General features: G+C 36.7%; 1 protein-coding gene across 1 annotated transcript; it reads left to right on the top strand.

Moving 5' to 3' along the window:
- Positions 1-13,143: 13,143 nt before the first annotated feature.
- LOC127136175 (uncharacterized) lies at positions 13,144-16,067 on the top strand. Its single transcript, XM_051062767.1, has 6 exons — positions 13,144-13,215; positions 13,266-13,342; positions 14,763-14,904; positions 15,040-15,385; positions 15,439-15,647; positions 15,837-16,067. Exons 1-6 carry the CDS (start codon positions 13,144-13,146, stop codon positions 16,065-16,067), a joined length of 1,077 nt encoding a protein of 358 aa, XP_050918724.1.
- Positions 16,068-22,455: the final 6,388 nt, after the last annotated feature.

Below are 22,455 nucleotides of genomic sequence, written 5' to 3'. Positions count from 1 at the left end.
GTATTTTGAAGAACGACGAAATATTGAGCAATATGGCGCACACCAATCGTTCAATTCTATCGATGAATAATAAGGCGAACGCCTTCTACTCCCCTTTTCATATTATTATTGAAAGTTTGTTTGCGGAAGTTGAATATGCGCGGTAGTGAGGTGTTCGCCTCCCAGTTGCTTATTCAAGTAACAACGAGGCGTGCACCACTCATTACTTTATCCAATGTTTATTTAGCGTGTTTTAATTGGAAGTCGATAAATTGAGCAATGTAGCGAGCGCCAATTATTCAACTATTCGAGAGATGGTGAGGCGAACGCCTCCCATCTTTTCCATCAGATGTTTAATTATAAAAATAAGATCTTTAAGTATTATAATTAGTTTGAACAAATAATTTAAGTTTGTAAGATTGCGGCTTTAATCGAAAATCGATAATTTGAGCAATATGACGAGCGTCAATCATTCAATTATTCGAGAGATATTAAGGTGAACGCCTCCCATCTTTTATCATCCGAAATTTAGAATTAAAAGGGTTTAGAATTTATAGTTGATTTAGAAGAAATGATTTGAATATTATGGTTGAAGCTTTAATCGGGTGACAAGAATTTGAGTAATATGGCGTGCGCCAATCATTCGAGTACTTGAGAAATAGTGAAGCGAACGCTTCCTATATCCTTTTCATCCAAAGTTTACGTTAAAAGAGAAAATTCTTTAGAAGCTAAATTGTATAGAAAAAGGCTTTGAATTTGCACAGTTAATCGGATTTGAATCAGGTTTTAAAAAATGAATCTCTTGGCATTACACCAAGGTTTTTGTTTATGAATACGATTGGAAGACTTTAGTTTGGAAATGATGTGAAATTGTGATAGTGAAAGATGAGAAAGGTTTTGAGTTTTTTTTTTGAATTGGTGGTGAATTTCAATGAAATCAAGTATGTATTATGGGATGAACATGGATAGATTTTTATCGACTAAATACCATAAAATCAAGTAATCAAAAAAATATATTTATCAATAATTAATCAATCTAATTAATTAGTAATTTAAGTAATCAATTAACTAATGCTTTATTCAAAAGAAAAGGAAGAAAAAAAAATCAAAAATTGGTGCATGCATAAACATGGGGTGTGGTTATCAAAATTAATTTGGGCCTAGTTCTAAAACCATTAATAAATCTAATTTAATTCTCATTGTTTCTAAATAATAATAATCATAAAGTAAATTAAGAATATGCAAAAAAAATAAAAGAGATTTTAACTAATTTTCTTTTGAGTTTAATTAGTAACTATCAGTGGGTGAGTCATGAAAACAAAAATAAACAATGCCTTTACATAGTAGATGGTCTTTTGAGTATAACCTAAGTGAAACCGAAAAGGAGAAAACAACGCCACCTTGACAATATATGCGGCCGATGTGAATTTGAGATCAAAATAAAAGTTCTAAACTCTGTAAATCACAAATGATAACCACAACCGACCAATCCTTTTATAACAAGTATAGTTAGCGCAGCGACAAAAAAAACCATCGATAATTATAAACCAATCGTATATGCAATCAACTATTCAATGCAAAAACAAAAGAAAAATGGATTATGATTATTTGCGACATTATTACAGGGATAATAGATCCAACATTTATTCTGAAACAATATTCCAACATAAAAGCAAATGTAATAGCCACAAATTTACAGTAGAGCAGATATGCAATCAACCCATTGATACCCATACTCACACGAATGCTTATTAATTATTAACTGCATTTAAAAGAGTTGTTACCGACGAGTTTTTTTGGCGATGTTGGTTGGAGGCGGAAGCGGTTGTTACGCAGCGGAGGAAGGGAATGGGATTAAAGTGCAGTGGCGATAGAGAGAATATTATCGGAGACGGAGATTGGGTCGACGGTGGATGCGGAGGCGATGGTGACAAGCCGTCGTCGGCGGTGAAGTTGCAACGGTTGTCTCGCCGATGGTGGTTCGTGATGGTGGAGAAGATGAAAGGAGGCGGAGTTTTGTGGATCTCGTGAGTTCCACGGCGGTGGTTGTTGTTGTTAGTTGCGATGGTGGTTGGACGGAGTCTCGATCTGGTTTTGGGGTGAGATGAACCTTTGCGGCGATCGTTTATGTATGTGTGGCACGATGAAGGAAGGTGACGGTGGATTAGTTCTCGCGATGAAGGGAAAAATGATGAGGACGGTGGAAGGTGGGCTTCCCGGCGGCGCCTGTTGGAGGAGGAAGGAGGCGAGGTGAGGGAGGGTGCGGAAGAAGGTAGATGCGTGGCAGAGCGGTTGTGGACGGAGTTGGTGCGACGAGAGTGTTTGTCTTTTTATTTTCTTTTTCTTTTTTGAGCCACCGAAAGATTGTAACATGTGTGGTCTTTTATGGGTGGGTAGAGAGAGATGAGTGAGTTAGTGGGTGAGTAAAAAATGAGTGGGTAGTTTTTTTTTTCTTTTTCTCTTTTCGTTTCCTTCCTCCTTTTCCGTTAAGAGAGAGACCCTTCTTTAAGAAGAGGATTCTCTTTCTTCTTTTGTCCGTTTGTTCTAAGAGAGAGAGAGGATGGTCCTCATTGGTGGACACGTGGTTTCCTCTCGAACGAATCCTTTGGCCTTCTAAATATTAAAACAAATTCGTTCCTTTAATTAATTTGCCACATGTCTTGTCTTCCTTGGAGTAGTAAAGATATTTTCTTTTTATTAACAGCACATGCCAGCTTGAGGATAAAATCCCTCCCTTTTTATTTAATTTTCTATTTTTATTTCTCTTTACTAATATATTTATTTAAATCTTAATTTTGATTGGATAATAAAAAATAAGACAAGGACTTCAAATGAAAATCATGGATTAATTTGAATCGACAATCATGATTATCAAAAACAATTTATAAATGTCGGATGTGTCCCTTTTAGATGATTTAATTGATTTAAATCAATTAATTCAAATAAAATTCACAACTTTTAAATAATCACGATAAAATTAAAATAAGAGCATGGAAAATTCTACTTGTTTAATCTGAATATTTTGGCGAAAGAATAAAATTAAAAGGACTAAGAATGAATAAAAGTCGGGCGAAAATTTGCTCGAAAAATTAAATCGGATGCACCAAAATGATCAGCACGAAATATACTTATTGAAAAAATACATCGTTTTGTTTAATTTTGAAATAAGTTTTCACCGATTACAAGGCTCAGGTGGGTCAAAATGCAACTGAAAAAGTCGTTGAAAAATATAATGAGCACACCAGGCTGAACTACACGAACCGTAGATTGATAATACTGGTGCCTGCAATTTTAATTTTAAAACTTTTTACCCGCTGATTTTGCACGTTCTTGAGAAATGATTTAAACAATTTGTTTGTATTTTCCAATAATTTATTCCGACTGATATTTTAGGTATTATTCATGATGAAATGTATGTCATGTTGTGCATATGATGTAAATTGAAAAATGAAATCAAATTTACGAAAATTTTAAAAATGTCTGGATAAAATTGGGGTATGACAGCTGCCCCTATTTAATTATCTTGAACTAGAAGGTAAGAATGACAACAGTCTTCATTCATTCGTGGGGGACAATAATTAAATACGAAAGACCCAAATTTTGTCCTTTGAAATGCGATGGAGAAATGCAGAAAGAAAATGCAACGAATTCTAAAAACACCAAGGTATTAGGTTTAGAACATCAAGTTAATGTCAACCCTCGAGTCGACATTTAAATCTTGCAAAGGTCGTTTTTGATGTAAAGACAAATGTGTGACTAAAACTGAACAGGCCTTCTGGCATTAAAAGGATGACAGTAGAGTTAATTGTTATCACCAAAAGGATGATAGTAATTCACCATGATTTCCGGGATTGTCATCACCAAAAGGATGATGGATAGACCAAGCTTCTAAGGTAGCCATCACCAAAAGGATGATGGTTACAGTAACAACAACAAAGATCGCCATCACCAAAAGGATGGTGGTAAGATCAACAACAAAACTTGCTATCACCAAAAGGATGAAAGTTAGACATAATTCAAAGATTTCTATCATCAAAAGGATGACGTCCATCACCAAAAGGGTGATGGTTATCCTGATAAAGATTTTCATTACCGTAAGGATAATAGCAAGACTGCCACCAAAAAGATGATAGTTAACTTATCAACTTCAAAGATCGCCGTCACAAAACGGATGAAGGTAAGATCAAACAACAAAACTTGTTATCACCAAAAGAATGATACTAAGTCAATAACTTTAATGGTCATCGTCACCAAAAGATGAAGGTATGATCAAATAACAAAACTTGTTACCACCAAAAGGATGATAATAAGTCAACAAGTTCAATGATCACCATCACCAAAAGGATGAAGGTAAGATCAAACAACAAAACTTGTTATCACTAAAAGGATGATAATAAGTTAATAACTTCAATGGTCACCATCACCAAAAGGATGAAGGTAAGACCTAATAACAAAACTTGTTATCATCAAAAGGATGATAATAAGTCAATAACTCCAACGATCACCGTCACCAAAAGGATGAAGGTATTATCAAACAACAAAGTTTGTTACCACCAAAAGGATGATAATTAGCACCGATTACCGAAACCAAAAGGACGAAGGTAAAATTAAACAACCAAACTCGTTACCACCAAAAGGATGATAATAATTTAACAATCACCATCACCAAAAGGATGAAGGTATTATCAAATGACAAAACTTGTTACCACCAAAAGGATGATAATAAGTCAACAACTCAAATGATCACCATCACCAAAAGGATGAACGTAAGAACAAAAACTTCAAAACTTGTTACCACCAAAAGGATGATAATAAGTCCACGACTTAAATGATCACCATCACTAAAAGGGTGAAGGTAAGATCAAACAGCAAAAACTCGTTATCACCAAAAGGATGACAATTAGTTAACAATCGCCATCACCAAAAGGATGAAGGTGAGATCATAACTTCCAAACTTGTTACCACCAAAAGGATGATACTAAGTCATAATAACTTCAGATATCAGTGACGCCAAAAGGATGACAATAGGATTGAACTTTCCTAATGTCACAATCACCAAAAGGATGATAGCTTAAACCAAACTCCATAATCTCTATCACCAAAAGGATGATGTTTAAATCGAACTGGACGTCATCACCAAAAGGATGATGATTATACATAAATAACAGAGATCACCATCAACAAAAGGATGATGGTGGAACCAAAATGACAAGGACCCCTATCACCACAAGGATCTCCGATGCCAAAAGTATGACGGTAAGTTGTAATAATTGCAGAGGTTGCCATTCACCAAAAGGATGAAGGTTGGGACAAAACTTCAAGGATCACCGACACCAAAAGAATGACGGTAAGATCATAAACGTCGAAGATTTACCATTACCAAAAGGATAATGGTTATTGTAAACAGGACGATGATCATTATTCATCAAGGGACTTTCACCAAAAGGGTGACATTTAGGGACAATCCGTCGAAAAATCAGACTACCGACAAAAAGTTCCAATAGAACAGACCTGTTAGGTAGCATTGGAACATTACTGGGTAAGACTTGCTTGGGGTATCAACAACAAAAGGTTGCAGAAAGATACTCTAAAATATATAATTTTCATCAACAAAAGGTTAAAGGAAACAACTCATTGAGGGACGTTCAATGCGAAACAAGGTATGTGTTTAACTTAGCTGAGGATAACATCTTATCAACAAAAGGTTAAAGGATGTAACTTAATGGGGAACACCCAATAATAGGGGACAAGAACTTACTCAGAGAAGATAACAATGACTCAACTGAGGGTTGGCCTGGATACCTACGACTAAACCTTGGATCTTGATTCGTGTTTGTGTGCATAAATGTCATGTATGCGTTATGTATGAGGTGATGTATGTAATGCATGTTTAAATGCAAAGGATGATTGGTTTGTTTAGGATTGGCCCCCTTTTCAAAGGCGATATCTTTTTTGAATACCAATGTTGATTGGTTTGTTTTTATGAAAAATGCCAGCAAGGTGGACTTTGGTTTTTCTGGTAACTGTCAATATGGGTTGGATTGTTGGTTGGTGGAAGGATCTGACTTCCCGACACTCGGTAGTTGATGATGTGATGACCATGCAATAGATGTGAATACTCTTGGTTCCCCAAGTTTGATCTCTTGCTGATACGTTGTGTCTTTGCCCTTGAGAAGATCTCAACTTCTTCTTCTGAGATGCTTGGCCAGCCTGTAACTAAGCATAGCGACATGATCAGCGCATGATAGTTATGCTTTTGATATGCCCTAAGGATTATGGTCAATATTTGATGTCGCACCAGCGTGAACTTTCGACATTTTGGTTGCGAGTTCAGACAGTTTCCAGTGTCCGACACAGTCTTCTTGACTTACTTAAAAATATGGAGGGAACTTGCCCCTTGCAACTTGTCTTGCCCCAGTCTGTAGGGTATTAAATAGAATTCTCCTTGAAAGGAAGCTTTTAGGAGTGGTCCTTCCGTGGCATGGTCTGAGTCCGTTTTTTTCAGTGTCTAAATCTGGAAGTGGTATGCCCCTGATTAGCCGATTCTTGAAACGGTTCTCTTTAATCGACCGATCTTTAGGAGTTAGGTTTTAATGTACTCTTGGGGTAATTTGTCCCTAATTGAGTTTTCGAGGGACTTGCCCCAGACAGACTGAGTATTGAAGTGATTTTCCTCCCTGATCAACCGATGCTTGGAGATTTGTCTTACACTGACTACTTCTTAAGTCAACATAATCAAAAGATACCATGCCCCTAATCCATAGGATTATGAGGTGGTTTTGATTTGTGTTGGCACCAACGATCAAGTACCTCTCGAATTGTCCCTTGTTGGACTTTCCTTGATGTCAAGTACTGACTTGCAGTTAAGAATTGTTCGTTTAAGAAATGGTGATTTTAATGCAATAGTTATGCGAGTTTTGAAAAACAATCATTCATTTGGAGTGTCGTGGTAGTGCGTGACAAGTGGACCATGAGTCCAATCGTGATGTTGATTTAGCTAGTGTGTGAGTAATACAGTGAGAATAAAATATTAGCAAATCTCTAGGAGTCAGCTTGCACAACCTTGTTGTAATATTCTTTCGGAATAAACCTTACTTCAATTAGGTCTTTTGAGGGTTGTTTCGTGGTTTGGTTCATGGTTATTGAAACGAAAGGATATAAGGCTCAAAGTTTATTTTAACCCACCCCTTCTTCATGATGATCTCCAATCCTACATTCAGTTAATTCAACACACATTTTAATTTTACGAGAGTTTAGTAGTGTAAGATCTCTTGAAGTGACAATCATCTTATTTTTCTCTTCAAGAATATTGGTTACCCTTTGATTTGGGTGTGGTGGTCACCGAATCTTGTTTTGTAGAGGACTTTCATTATCTCTTTCGATTTTTGTTTTGATCCCTAACTTTTTCATGGACCGCTTGTTGAAGCTTTAATCCATCGGGATTGCCCCATTTTGCCTAAGTCTCCCTTTAAGGTGTTTGACTTAGCGGGCTCTTTCTCTGAATTTTTTTTGGAAAATTGTGACTGCCAGGTCATTGGTCACTGAAGAATAACCAACATAAATTTTGGACTTTGTATGATTCCTTCGACACTTCAGGATGTGTACGAGAAATATCATGCGGTTGACCCTCACATGGGATATTTCCTCTTGTGATTTGAATGCGTAGTCAGATTAACTGAACACTACCCTATCCCAGGTTAAGCGTAAGGGTTTTGTAGATCTGAAAGACACTCCTACTTCTAGGCTCGAAGTGGTTGACTAGGGATTAACTCCTTATCTCTCCAGTGTTTGGGGATTTGAAATAATGCATGTACATCATTAGCAGGATTTTATCCGAAAGCATACAATCAACAATTGTGAGTATTTTGTTTTCGTCATCCTCCTTCCAATATTTGCTAACAATAGTGTGATAAAGAAGGTGAAATGGAAAAGTATGTGTTTGTGCTTTGCAAATGCAATAATGAATGAATATGAAAGATTGATTCAGAACATGTATAATCATCCCATTAATAAGACCAAATTACAAGAATGCGAAATGGTAAAAATGGCAAAATGATTGCCTTCATTGAAAGAAACGGACCTTCATCTCTTGATTTTTCGTTTGGGAATTGTTCTGCTCGTTCAGGCTGGTGTGAAACTTTATCTTCGAGCTTCACTCTGCTCCGTATGCGCCGGCATGGGATTTATTGCAACATTTGGCCTAACTGACGTGAAAGAAACTGACTTACTGTCAATCTAGTCTTGAACCTTGTGTTTGAAGGCCTTGCAATTCTCCATTGTGTGACCTGGGGCACCCATATGATACTTGCAGTGAGCATTGGCGTCATAGCCTGGTGGATAGGGTGGAATTGCAGGCGTTAGCTCCTTCAAAGCGATTGATCCATCCTTTAGCAGGCAGGGAAGGATCTTGTTGTGCGGTATTTCCAAAGGATCGAAATGTCTTTTTGGCCTCCTTGCCCTCTGTTGGTTAGGTTGATGTTATGGTGGAGCACGTTGCTGTTGATTTCGGTATTGCTGCTGGTAAGCTGGTTGTTGATACGGCTGCTGATGTTGTTGTTGATATGGTTGCTGATATGGTGGTTGATATGGGGTTGGTATGACAGCGGCAGTCTGGTGGTAAGGCATAGGAACATATGGATGTGCCCTATATCCTCCTCCTCCTATTATGGCATTGGCTTTACCTTCTTGCTTCTTCGGAAGATTGGGATAAGGCTTCTTCATTCCACTTGAAGCATTGACGGTGCAAGGCAACTTTCCTTTTCTGATTTGGCTCTCAACTTGCTCCCCCACATAAACGACCTCAGCCAAAGTTGGGAAGTTGAACCTACCATTTTCTCCATATATTGGGTATGGAGAGTTCCCATAAACATATCAATTAACTCTTTATCAAGGAGAGGAGGTCGGACACAAGCTGCAAGCTCTCTCCACCGCTGGGTGTATTCCTTAAATGACTCATTGTTGTGTTGAGTCATGTCTTGCAGCTGGGTGTGATTGGGTGATAGATCAGTGTTGTACTGATAATGCCTAAGAAAAGCTTCGGCGAGATCTCTCCATGACTGGACTTGTCCTCTCTCTAGTTGCATGTACCATTCCAAGGATGCCCTACTGAGGCTATCTTGGAAGTAATGAATCAAGAGTTGATCATTACTGATGTGGGCAGCCATCTTGCGATAGTAAGCTCTGAGATGGGTTCTAGGGCAACTGATCCCTTTGTACTTGTCAAAGTCCGGGACTTTGAACTTTTGAGGAATTACCAGGCCTGGCAACGAGCACATATCGACAACGTCCAAACCAGGAGTAGTGTGAACCTCCAAGGACCTGAATTTTTCTTCCAAAGCATGGAGTCTCTCAACAGCTGGGTCTAGGAGACCTCCAACAACAGGTTTGGTAAGCTGTGGTATGAAGAAAGTATCATACGAATCCTCATCACCCATCACGGATCCATGTCTAGCAGATGCAGCAGAATGCCCATGGGGGTTCTCATTATCCACTGGAATAGGAATAGGGATTCGTCCTCCTCTAGGATGGGCAGGGTTACCATCAAGATTAGTTACTCCATGGATGCTAAGCAATGGCGATCCAAACTGAGCAGCAACTTTTCTGGCTTCGACGCTAGTCTCATCATCCTTTTCCTTCTGGGTTAAAAGTAATATAGTCTCAAGCAAACGATCCATCTTAGCCTGCATATAGTCAATGTCTGTCCTCATTGAAACCTGGTTTACCTCAAGTTGTTCGAGTGTCATCTTGTAGTTGCGGCATGTCGAGTAGTCAGCGTTACTGGATAAAGGGCAGAATATGGTGTAAGTTTTTTGTTCCTGGAAAATAATATGCAATGCATGTTGATGATATGCAAATGCATGAAATTTTGCCATGTTTTTCCACAAGGAATATAGATACTCATGATCATTCACATGTCGTGTATGTTAGGATAAAGGAAGAAGCCTGGGTTTCTCTGATTACTAGAAATTCCCAAGGGTAAGTTCTAAAGTTATGTTTTCAAGGAAAGAATTTAGAATCACGGATCATGTTCAAACCTTCCTCCCAATGCTGGGCTAGCCACATCGTGATGGGAGTTTTGAACTGGTCTAATTTAAGTGGGATTCTCGTATTGTTCGAACAGGGTGTAGACACTTCGGTTCAATACTACACAATCGCCAATCACGAAAACAAAACTTGGGTTTAAGGCGAGGTTCCTAGAGTCACGAATCGTATTTAGAATTTCCCCACAATAATGGGCTAGCCATATTGTGATGGAAATTCCAAACAGATCTACTCTAGGTGGAGTCTTCATATTTTCCCAATGAGGTGTATACCCATCAGTTCAATACTACACAACTCTGGGTTCTAAGTTCTTCTCGAAGCTCGGGTATGAAGCTTATCTCACAGCACACATCAAGCCCCATTTCATAGTGTCAAGTCAAATCACATACAACACGGGAAATCATAATAAGATACAGAGAAGCAACATGGAAGAAAGGAATATTATTTTAACATTCATAGCAAGTTGGACTAAATTAGGTTTGACTCTCCCTTGCTAGGAGCAGGGTCCCCAGCAGAGTTACCATCTCTCGCACCTCGAAAAATGCGATCCCTCGCGATGGACGCGGAAAATGTTAGTTCGAACAGAGTCACCACCGAACTTTATTCATTCCAATGAAGGAATAGGGAAAATATCGATAAAACCTTTAAAAAATAGAATAATGGTCGTCGCAACCATATTCGGGTTCGGGAGTCGATTATGCAAGGGGAAGGTATTAGCACCCCTCACGTCTGTTGTACTCAACGGGAAACTTTTAGTCCAATTTGATATTTGAATGTTAGTTGAATGTTATTCACTTTCTTCGAGTAATTTAAAATATTTAAAAGAGATGGATGGGAACCTCAGAAGGGGGAAAAGGGAAGTTTTTTATTAGTGTGCTCGCGAAGATACAACAATCTCCTGCCTACGTATCCTTATGGTGCAATAAGGAAATCAGAGCATTCGTAGTTCGGGGATTACGACTAGTTGGTGTTTTTTAGTGAACGACTGTGTAGATTGTGTTCTAAAAGCTAAACGTTGGCTTGTTTACTCTCGGCGGAGGCTTAAGCACTAGTTTGTTATGCGTATTAGAAAGGATTAAACAATGTTCTTTTGAAAAGAGTTTTGGTCACACGAGGGTGACAGGTTGAGTTGACGTGTTTGATGTTTTGTTTGGTTTGTTTCGATCATGCGGGGGCGAGGAATAATAAGGCGAACACCTTCAACTCCCTTTTTCATATTATTATTGAAAGTTTGTTTGCGGAAGTTGAATATGCGCGGTAGTGAGGCGTGCTCCTCCCACTTGCTTATTCAAGGAACAACGAGGCGTGCGCCACTCATTCCTTTATCCAATATTTGTTTAACGTGTTTTAATCGGATGTCGATAAATTGAGCAATATGGCGAGCACCAATTTTTCAACTATTCGAGAGATGGTCAGGCGAACCCTCCCATCTTTTCCATCTGATGTTTAATTATAAAAATAAGATCTTTAAGTATTGTAATTAGTTTGAACAAATAATTTTAAGTTTGTAAGATTGCGGCTTTAATCGGAAATCGATAATTTGAGCAATATGGCGAGCGTCAATCATTCAATTAGACGAGAGATAGTGAGGCGAACGCCTCCCATCTTTTATCATCCGAAATTTAGAATTAAAAGGGTTTAGAATTTATAGTTGATTTAGAAGAAATGATTTGAATATTATGGTTGAAGCTTTAATCGGGTGACAGAAGAATTCGAGTAATATGGCGTGCGCCAATCATTCGAGTACTTGAGAAATAGTGAAGTGAACGCTTCCTATATCCTTTTCATCCCAAGTTTACGTTAAAAGAGAAAATTCTTTAGAAGTTAAATTATCTAGAAAAAGGCTTTGAATTTGCACGGTTAATCGGATTTGAATCGGGTTTTAAAAAATGAATCTCTTGGCATTGCACCAAGGTTTTGTTTATGAATACAATTGGAAGACTTTGGTTTGGAAATGATGCGAAATTGTGATAGTGAAAGATGAGAAAGATTTTGAGTTTTTTTTTGAATTGGTGGTGAACTTCAATGAAATCAAGTATGTATTATGGGATGAACATGGATAGATTTTTATCGACTAAATACCATAAAATCAAGTAATCAAAAAAATATATTTATCAATAATTAATTAATCTAATTAATTAGTAATTTAAGTAATCAATTAACTAATGCTTTATTCAAAAGAAAAGGATGAAAAAAAATCAAAAATTGGTGCATGCATAAACATGGGTTGTGATTATCAAAATTAATTTGGGCCTAGTTCTAAAACCATCAGTAAATCTAATTTAATTCTCATTCTTTCTAAATAATAATAATCATAAAGTAAATTAAGAACATGAAAAAAAAAGAGATTTTAACTAATTTTCTTTTGTATTTCATTAGTAACTATCAGTGGGTGATTCATGAAAACAAAAATAAACAATGCCTTTACATAGCAGATAGTCTTTTGAGTATAACCTAAGTGAAACCGAAAAGGAGAAAACAACGCCACCTTGACAATATATGCGACCGATGCGTATTTGAGATCTAAATAAAAGTTCTAAACTCTATAAATCACAAATGATAACCACAATCGACCAATCCTTTTATAACAAGTATAGTTAACGCAACAAAAAAAAACCATCGATAATTACAAACCAATCGTACACACAATCAACTATTCAGTGCAAAAACAAAAGCAAAATGGATTATGATTATTTGCGACGTTATTACAGGGATAATAGATCCAACATTTATTCTGAAACACTATTCCAACATAAAAGCAAATGTAATTTCCACAAATTCACAGTAGAGCAGATATGCAATCAACCCATTGATACCTATACTCACACAAATGCTTATTAATTATTAACTGCATTTAAAAGAGTTGTTACCGACGAGTTTTTTTGGCGATGTTGGTTGGAGGCGGAAGTGGTTGTTGCGCAGTGGAGGAAGGGAGTGGGATTAAAGCACAGTGGCTACGGTAAGAATATTATCGGAGATGGAGATTGGGTCGACGGTGGATGCGGAGGTGATGGTGACAAGCGGTCGCCGGCGGTGAAGTTGCAGCGGTTGTCTCGCCGATGATGGTTCGCGACGGTGGAGAAGATTAAAGGAGGCAAAAGTTTTGCGGATCTCGCGAGTTAAATGGCGGTGGTGGTTGTTTTGAGTTGCGACGGTGGAGGTGGTGGTTGGACGGAGTCTCGATCTGGTTTTGGGGTGAGACGAACCTTTGCGGCGATCATTTGTGTGTGTGTTGCACGGTGAAGGAAGGTGACAGTGGATTAGTTCTCGCGGTGGAGGGTGGGCTTCTTGGCGGCGCCTGTTGGAGGAAGAAGGAGGCGAGGTGAGGGAGGGTGCGAAAGAAGGTAGATGCGTGGCGGAGCGGTTGTGGACAGAGTTGGTGCGACAAGAGTTTTTGTCTTTTTATTTTCTTTTTCTTTTTTTGAGCCACCGAAATATTGTAACGTGTGTGATCTTTTATGGGTGGGTAGAGAAAGATGAGTGAGTTAGTGGGTGAGTAAAAAATGAGTGGGTAGTTTTTTTCTTTTCCTCCTTTTCCGTTAAGAGAGAGACCCTTCTTTAAGAAGAGGATTCTCTTTCTTCTTTTGCCTGTTTATTCCAAGAGAGAGAGGGTGGTCCTCATTGGTGGACACGTAATTCCCTCTCGAACACATCCTTTGGCCTTCTAGATATTAAAACAAATCCGTTCCTTTAATTAATTCGCCACGTGTCTTGCCTTCCTTTGAGTAGTAAAGATATTTTCTTTTTATTAACAGCACATGCTAGTTGGAGGATAAAATCCCTCCCTTTTTAGTTAATTTTCTATTTTTATTTCTCTTTACTAATATATTTATTTAAATCCTAATTTTGATTGGATAATAAAAAATAATACAAAGACCTTAAATGAAAATCATGGATTAATTTGAATCGACAATCATGATTATCACAAACAATTTAAAAATGTCGGATGTTCCCCTTTTAGATGATTTAATTGATTTAAATCAATTAATTCAAATAAAATTCACAACTTTTAAATAATCACGATAAAATTAAAATAAGAGCATGGGAAATTCTATTATCTAATCAGAATATTTTGGTGAAAGAATAAAATAAAAGGACTAAGAATGAATAAATATCGGGCGAAAATTTGCTCGAAAAATTAAATCGGATGCACCAAAATGATCAGCACGAAATATACTTATTAAAAAAATACAGCGTTTTGTTTAATTTTGAAATAAGATTTCATCGGTTACAAGGCTCGGGCGGGTCAAAATGCAACTGAAAAAGTCGTTGAAAAATATAATGAGCCCACGAGGCTGAACTTCGCGAACCGTAGATTGATAATACTGGTGCCTGCAATTTTAAGTTTGAAACTTTTTACCCGCTGATTTTGCACGTTCTTGAGAAATGATTTAACCAATTTGTCTGTATTTTCCAATAATTTATTCCGACTGATATTTTAGGTATTATTCATGATGAAATGTATGTCATGCTGTGCATATGATGTAAATTGAAAAATGAAATCAAATTTATGAAAATTTTAAAAATGCCTGGATAAAATTGGGGTATGACACAAAGGAAGCTGATGATTTATAGAATACTACGCATAAGAGATTAGAGGTTATATGCGATGAAATCACTTGGGTTGCATTCAAAGGAGGATTTATATAGCGGTACTTTCTATAAGATGTGTGTGGGAAGAAAGAGATCGAGTTTTTAGAGTTGAAATAAGGGAACTATACTATTGCTGAGTATGCTGCCAGGTTCGAGGAACTTGTGAAATTGTTTCCACATTATAATGGTGCAGTTATAGAGGCTTCTAAATGCATTAAGTTTGAGAATGGGTTGCATCCTGAGATCAAGCGGGATATTGGTTATCAACAGACTTGCCAGCTTCCGGAACTGGTGAACAAATGCAGGATTTATGATGAGGACAACAGGGTTCAGTCTTCTCATTATAAAAGTCTGAGTGAGAAGAGGGGAAATCAGCTGAATCCAGAAAATTTGTATAGTTCTCTAGATGTAAAAGGGAAATAGAAGGTTTCAAAGGGTAAGAAGCCAAGTGGGGGAGGGACTCTCACTCCTATCAAATGCTACAAGTGTGGTGGTGCAGGACATCATGCCAATGAATGCAAAAGTGATGAAAAGAAGTGCTTCAACTATGGGAAGCTAGGAAACCTTATTTCTGATTGTAAGACTAATGTGCCAACTTGTTACAATTGTGGGGAACCTGGTCACATCAACACCAACTGTCAAAATCCAAAGAAAGCTCAATCTAGAGGGAAAGTGTTTGCACTGGCAGGATCTCAGACTACCAGTTCCGATAGGTTGGTTCGAGGTATAAGCTACATTCATAACATTCCTTTGATTGTCATTATTGACACAGGTGAGACACACTCATTTATTTCTACTGACTGTGTGAAAAAATTGGCCTTGTAGTGTCTACTTTGAGTAGTGGACTAATTATCGATACTCCAACTAATGGGTCAGTGAATACTTATTTAATATTCTTGAATTGTCCTCTATCAATCTATGGTAGAGACTTTGGTGTGGACTTGATTTTTCTTCCACTAAGTGATCTTGATGTCATTCTAGAGATGAACTGGTTGGAACTCAACTATATTCATATCAATTACTACAATAAGTTAGTATGATTTCTTGCTCCTGATGATGAAGAAAAAGCTAGTTTCATATTTGTTAGTCAATGGAAGAGTTGTTAAAAGATGAAACTAAAGTGTTTGCAATGTTTGCTTCCTTGTCTGTTGAGAATCAAACAATAGTTGAAGGGTTACTAGTGGTATGAGAATTTCTAAAGGTGTTTCTAGATGATATTTCAGATTTTCCACCAGAAAGAGATGGATTTTGTTATTGATCTTGTTCTTGGTACTATACATGTTTCTATGGAACCATACATAATATCATCATCAGAGCTAGGAGAACTAAAGATTCATTTGGGAGCCTTACTTGAAAATAAATTTATCAAACCAAGTGTGTCACCTTGGGGAGCTCAAGTGTTGTTGGTAAAGAAGAATGATGGTAGTATACGACTATGTGTTGATTATCGATAGTTCAATAAAGTGATGATTAAAAACAAATATCCACTTCTGAGAATCGATTATTTGATGGATCAGCTGGTAGGAGCTTGTGTTTTTAGAAAAATTGATTTGAGGTCAGGTTACCATCAGATCCGAGTTAAGGATGAAGATATTCAGAAGATGGTGTTTAGAACTCGATACAGTCATTACGGATATTTATTGATGCCTTTCAGAGTGTCGAATGCACCTAGTGTGTTTGTGGGGTATATGAATCGCATTTTTCATACTTATCTTGATCTGTTTGTCGTTGTCTTTATCGATGATATTCTGATTTATTCTAAATCAAATGAAGATCATGCATAGAATTTGGGGATTGTATTACAAGGGTTAAAAGAGAATAAGTTGTTTATGAAGTTATCAAAGTGTGAGTTTCGGTTGCAAGAGGTGAGTTTCCTTAGGCATGTTATTTCTAATAATGCCATTGTAGTGGATCCATCCAAAGTAGACGCAGCGCTACAATGGAAGGCTCCTAAATCGGTTACAGAGATTAGAAGTTTCCTGGGGTTGGCAGGTTATTATCGCAGGTTTATCAAAGGGTTCTCAAATTTATCCCTTTCGTTAACTCAGTTGACTCGAAAGGGTCATGCCTATGTGTGGGATATTCATTATGAAGAGAGATTTAGAGAGTTAAAGAAGAAGTTGCTACAACTTCAGTTTTGATTTTACCAGATTCTCATGAACTGTTTGTAGTATACTGTGGCACTTCTAAAATAGGTTTGAGCTGTGTCACTACTACAAAATAGACCTTTCGTAACACCCATTTTACCACGGCCATCCTGTTAACCGTGGTAATAATTTTTTTTGGCGCTTCTTTTTTTGTATTTACTAAGACATTTCACAATGGTTATAGGTACCAACTGTGGTGAAAAGTGGCGTCTGGTCATGCGTTTGAATCCTAGCACCTACAATTTTGTTTTTATATATTTTTAAGTCATTTTTCACCATAGCTAGAACTTCCAACCATGGTAAAAAGTGGCGCCTAGTCATGAGTTCAAATCCTAGCACCTAAAGTTTTGTTTTTATTTATTTAGTAAAAGACATATAACAACGATTGTTTAAAGTAACTGTTGTGATAGGTTGCGATTTTGTTTTTATTTAGTTTTTTAAGCCACTTTTCATGATAGGTTGAAAATATAAGTGTGACTATTGAGTTTCTTCACCATTCTTAAACAAATCTTTGTCATCCATTTAGTGACTAGCAACGCTCAAGACACTACCATTAGTGATCTACGTGAAACCTAAAACTTAGATGAACTTCTAACTTAGACGAACTTCATCTTCTACCTCCAAACATCTTCTTCCATTTACGGCACTCTATTTCTCCACTAAACCAAGCTCAAAAACATCATTTCTTCCATAAATAAAACTCAAAACATCATTTCTTTCATTAACAAAATTCAGAACTCCATCACCTCTTCTCCAACTTGAATGAGACAAGGAAAACATGGGTTCAAGTTAGCAATGTTAGTTGGTGGTGTTCTTTTTGTTGTTGTTCTTGTTATTGTTTTTCTTGTTGTTATTCTTATTGTTCTTATTGTTGCTCCTGTTATTGTTGTTGTTATCATTGTTATTGTTGTTGTTGTTGTTATTGTTGTTGTTATTGTTGTTGTTATTGTTGTTGTTATTGTTGTTGTTCTTCTTGTTGTTATTGTTGTTGTTTTTGTTGTTGTTGTTATTCTTATTTTTCTTGTTGTAATTCTTGTTTTTCTTGTTTTTGTTCTTGTTGTCGTTCTACTGCTGCATTTTTTTAAATTTTATTAAAAGACATACAATAACGATTGTTTAAAGTAATCATTATGATAGGTTGTATGCTACTTGACTTATAATCACGGTCGCATGTTTGTGGTAGAAATCATCATACATACAATCACACCTTACCTCACAACGGTTGGTCCAGCATGGTGGTATCCCTTTTCCAACCATTGTGATATGTGTTTTCCATAGTTGTGTGTGTTGATGTAAAATGGTAAAGTGGTGGTTTATGCTTTACAAAAATTCAAAGTGTTTAGCAACCATAAGAGTTTAAAGTATTTGTTTGACAAAAAGGAGTTGAATATGAAGCACAGAAGATGGTTGGAATTTCTGAAGAACTATGATTTTGACTTAAATTATCATCCAAGTAAAGGTAATGTTATGTATGATGCTTTGAGTTGAAAGTCTCTACATATGTTGGCATTGATTATTAGAGAGTTGGATCTCATTTATCAGTTTAGAAATTTGAGTATGGTTTGTGAGTTGACACTAGGAAGTGCGATGTTGGGTATGTTGAAGGTGAATAATGAATTGCTTAATTAAATTAGGGAGAATTATAAGCTAGATGTGAAGCTGGTAGATTTATTATCTTCAGTGAACCCAAACAAAGAAAGTGACTTTAAAGTGGATGAGCATGGAGTGTTGAGGTTTCGAGGTAAATTTGTGTGCTTGACAATTCTGAGCTGAAGAAGATGATTTTAGAGAAGAGTCATAGAAGCAATCTAAGTATTCATCTAGGAGCTACTAAAATGTATCAGGACCTCAAGAAAATGATTTGGTGGCTAGGAGTGAAGCGAGATATAGACGCAGTTTGTGTATGCATGTTTGACTTGCTAAAAATCAAAGGTAGAGCACCAGAAACCTCCGGGTTTGATGCAACCATTGGATATTCCAGAGTGGAAATAGGATATTTTTTCAATGGACTTCATGACCGGATTACCGAATACTCCAAGAGGGTTTGGTGTGATATGGGTGATTGTTGATAGACTGACGAAATCGGCCTATTTTATTCCAATTAATATAAGTTTCCTATTATAGAAGTTGGCTGAGATTTATATCAGGGTAGTCGTAAAGTTACATGGTGCCCTGTCGAGTATAGTTTTCGATAGAGACCCACGATTTACATCCAGATTTTGGGGAAGTTTGCATGAAGCTTTGGGTACTAAGCTAAGGTTGAGTTTTTCTTATCATCCACAGACTGATTGTCAGACAAAAATGACTATTCAGTCATTGGAGGACTTGTTGAGATCTTGTGTACTCGAATAAGAAGGTACTTGGGATAGTCATCTTCCATTGATCGAGTTCACTTATAATAACAGTTTTCATTCTAGCATTGCAATGGTTCTGTTTGAAGCATTGTACGGTCGGAGGTGTAGGACACCTATGTGTTGGTATGAATCTAGTGAGAGTGTTGTACTTGGATCGACAATTGTCCAGCTGACTGCTGAGAAGGTCAAGTTGATCCCAGATAAAATGAAAGCATCACAATTTAGCCAAAAAAAGCTACCATGATAAGAGGAGGAAAGATCTGGAAATTAGGGAAGGTGATCATGTGTTCCTAAGAGTCAATCATGTAACTGGTTTTAGGTGTACACTGAAATCAAAGAAGCTTACTCCTAAGTTTATCGGTCCGTATCAGATTTCTTAGAGAATTGAAATCATGGCTTATTGAGTGGCCTTACCACCTGATCTTTCAAATTTGCATGACGTGTTCTATGTGTCGCAACTTCAAAAGTATATTCATGATCCGTCTCATTTGATTCAGATGAATGATATGCAAGTGAGGGACAAACTTATGATAGAAGCATTTCGTGTGAGGATTGAGGACCGAAAGACGAAGAAGTTGGGGGAAAGGAGATTGCTCTAGTGAAAGTTGTCTAGGGAGGAGCTGCTGGAGGAAATATGACTTGGGGGCTGGAGAGCCGGATGCGAGAAGTATATACAAAGTTATTTTTATCAGGTAAATTTTTTAGGATAAAAATATTTTAAGCGAGAGAAAGTTGTAGCACCCCATTTCAATTATATAATTCTATAGAATAATTTAATTATATTGTACGTATTTTGAATGGTTGAGATAGTATGTGAGCCTTGGGTATGAGATAGTGTCCCTAAAATATTAGAATTTTAAGTAAACAGTGTGGTAGTAATTAACGAGAAGTAGGGGTTGTTGGACACAATGAAATTAATAATATTATTAGATTTAATTAAATTAATTTAGTAGTAACAATAAATAAGTTAATATTTATTTAAAATAAAAATAATAATATAGAGATAGTATTGCTTTTATTATTAATTTATTGGATAGCTGGCCTAATGATATGATTTAGAAAATTATATATATATATATATATATATATAATATATATATTATATATATATATAATATATATATATATTATATATGATTTTTTAGTTTGATTTAATATTATAGTAATAATAGTAATAAGATTTAAAAATAAATTAAAAATAATGGATTTAGTTGGTCTACTTATAAGAAGGTGAGGAGAGAACAGAGAGTTGGGAACGCACGTGAAAGAATTGGAAAAGGGAGAGCTAGGGCAAGAGACAATAGTAGGAAGAAGAAGAAGATCACCACTGTAGAAGAGCTTGGAGCTTAAAATTCAAAGTTAAGGGGGGGGGGGGGGGGGGGGAGCTATTCCTATAAGGGTGTCTAATCATGAGAGGGCAGTGATGAGTCATTACCCTCTTAGGTTGGTCTTATGTCATGTTATGATTGTTGCTTATTTGCGACCATGATTGTGAGGAACGAGTTATAATTGTTATGGCTATAACAATTTATATTTGTTGATGATGAATTTTGAATTATTGTTGAATTTTTTATTTGTTGTATGTTAAGGGTTTGTGATGATGATTATGGTGATGGTAGGGTATGAAATTGTGAATTTGTCGATGTGATTATATGAATATAAGTAGTGATTGATATTGGTATGTTTGAGTTTAAAACAATGGAATACTTTTGGTGATGATTTCATGGACGTTTTTGGGGTTGGAGAAGATGAAAATTGTGTTGGAAATTTCTGAAAAATAGTAACTTTATGGTAACGTCTTCGTGCACGGATTTTGTCATAACTTTCAACTTGTAAACCATTTTGGGATGGGGTTTAAAGCATTGGATAGATGAAACAGAAGACTATAACTTTGTGTCAGGGATAAAATATTTTTGGTGCTGATTTCATGGACTTTTATGGGGTTGGAGAAGATGAATATCGTGTTGGAAATTTCAGAAAAATAATAACTTTTTTTGTAACGCCTTCGTGCACAGCTTTGATCATAACTTCCAACTCGTAAATCATTTTGGAATGGAGTTTGAAGTGTTGGATATCTGAAATAGAGGAAAATAACTTTATTTCAAGAATACAATATCTTTGGTGATGACTTCATGGACGCTTTTGGGGTTGGAGATGATGAAAATCGTGTTGGGAATTTCAGAAAAACAGTAACTTTCAGACCCCTGTTGAGCACATCCCCAGCAATACAAAATAAAAGTGGAGAAAAAGGGTCTCCATGTCTAACACCCCTATAACAGTTAAAATAACCTTGCATCCTGCCATTGATAGAGATTGATACACTCGCTGACTAAAGGATGCAGAGAATCCAGCTATAAGAAATGTCATTAAAACCAAAAAAATTTAAGACCTTCATTAAAAAGTCCCAACTTAAAGTATCGATGGCCATTGCTATGTCAACCTTCATAGCAATGGTCCCTCCAAAATACTTTTTATGAAGCATGTTAGTTGCCTCTGACGTTAGACAAATGCACTCCTTGATGCTCATACCATGAATGAAGCCTTTTTGATCTTTAGATATGATGTGAGGAAGCACACGAGCTAACATGTCGGCCAATAACTTAGCCATAATTTTATACTTGACATTTGGCATTGCAATATGCCTATACTGATCAACACTCTATGCATCTTGAGATTTTGGAATTAGGACCATTATGTTAGAATTGTAATTTGGGAGCATCCAGCTACCTGTAAAGAACTGCATAATGGCTTTAATAATATCCTCTTTGACAACCTTATAGTAGGTTTGGTAAAACAGTAGTCTGAAACCATCTAGGCCGATATAACTCTCTCTCTCTCTCTCTCTCTCTCTCTCTCTCTCTCTTCAAATTGAAAATGACATTGTAAATTTCCTCCTCAGATGGAAGCATAGTCAACAAGTTATTAGTTTGGGCATTAACTATGTGAGGGATCACCACTTTGACTAAGCCATTGTCCTGCAAAATGGAAACCTCGTTAAATAAACATTTATAGTGCTCCACCATATAGTCTTGATCAGTGACAACCAAATTTCTAACTTTTAGGGAATGCATCAACTTAGTTGCATTCTTTATCTTAGTGATCTTGTGGAAAAACCTCGTGTTTCTATCGCCCTCCGCATTCCACAAAAATCTTGCCTTTTCTTTCCAGAAAGTTTCCTCAACATTAAGGGCATGGTCCAAATTAGTTTGTGCCATCCTCTCTTAATTTGCCAGCTCATCTGAGTGCCCAAAGCTATCCATTTCATGTTGCATTTTACTATGAATCTGCTCAACTTTTCTAATTTGATCTTGCTCATTTCCAAACATATTTTTATTCCATAA

Source organism: Lathyrus oleraceus, chromosome 4 (genome assembly GCF_024323335.1).
Source record: "Lathyrus oleraceus cultivar Zhongwan6 chromosome 4, CAAS_Psat_ZW6_1.0, whole genome shotgun sequence".
Lineage (NCBI taxonomy): Eukaryota > Viridiplantae > Streptophyta > Magnoliopsida > Fabales > Fabaceae > Lathyrus > Lathyrus oleraceus.
Note: the sequence above shows the minus strand (reverse complement) of the source record. Positions and strands in the feature narration are given on the sequence as shown.

Excerpts from the sequence above, each read along its gene's own strand:
- LOC127136175 (XM_051062767.1), top strand. The coding sequence starts at position 13,144 with ATGGCGGTGGTGGTTGTTTTGAGTTGCGACGGTGGAGGTGGTGGTTGG. Across the intron at positions 14,905-15,039 it reads CTTGCCAGCTTCCGGAACTG|GTTTCAAAGGGTAAGAAGCC; the intron begins GTGAACAAATGC and ends GGGAAATAGAAG. Across the intron at positions 15,386-15,438 it reads GATTGTCATTATTGACACAG|TGTCTACTTTGAGTAGTGGA; the intron begins GTGAGACACACT and ends TTGGCCTTGTAG.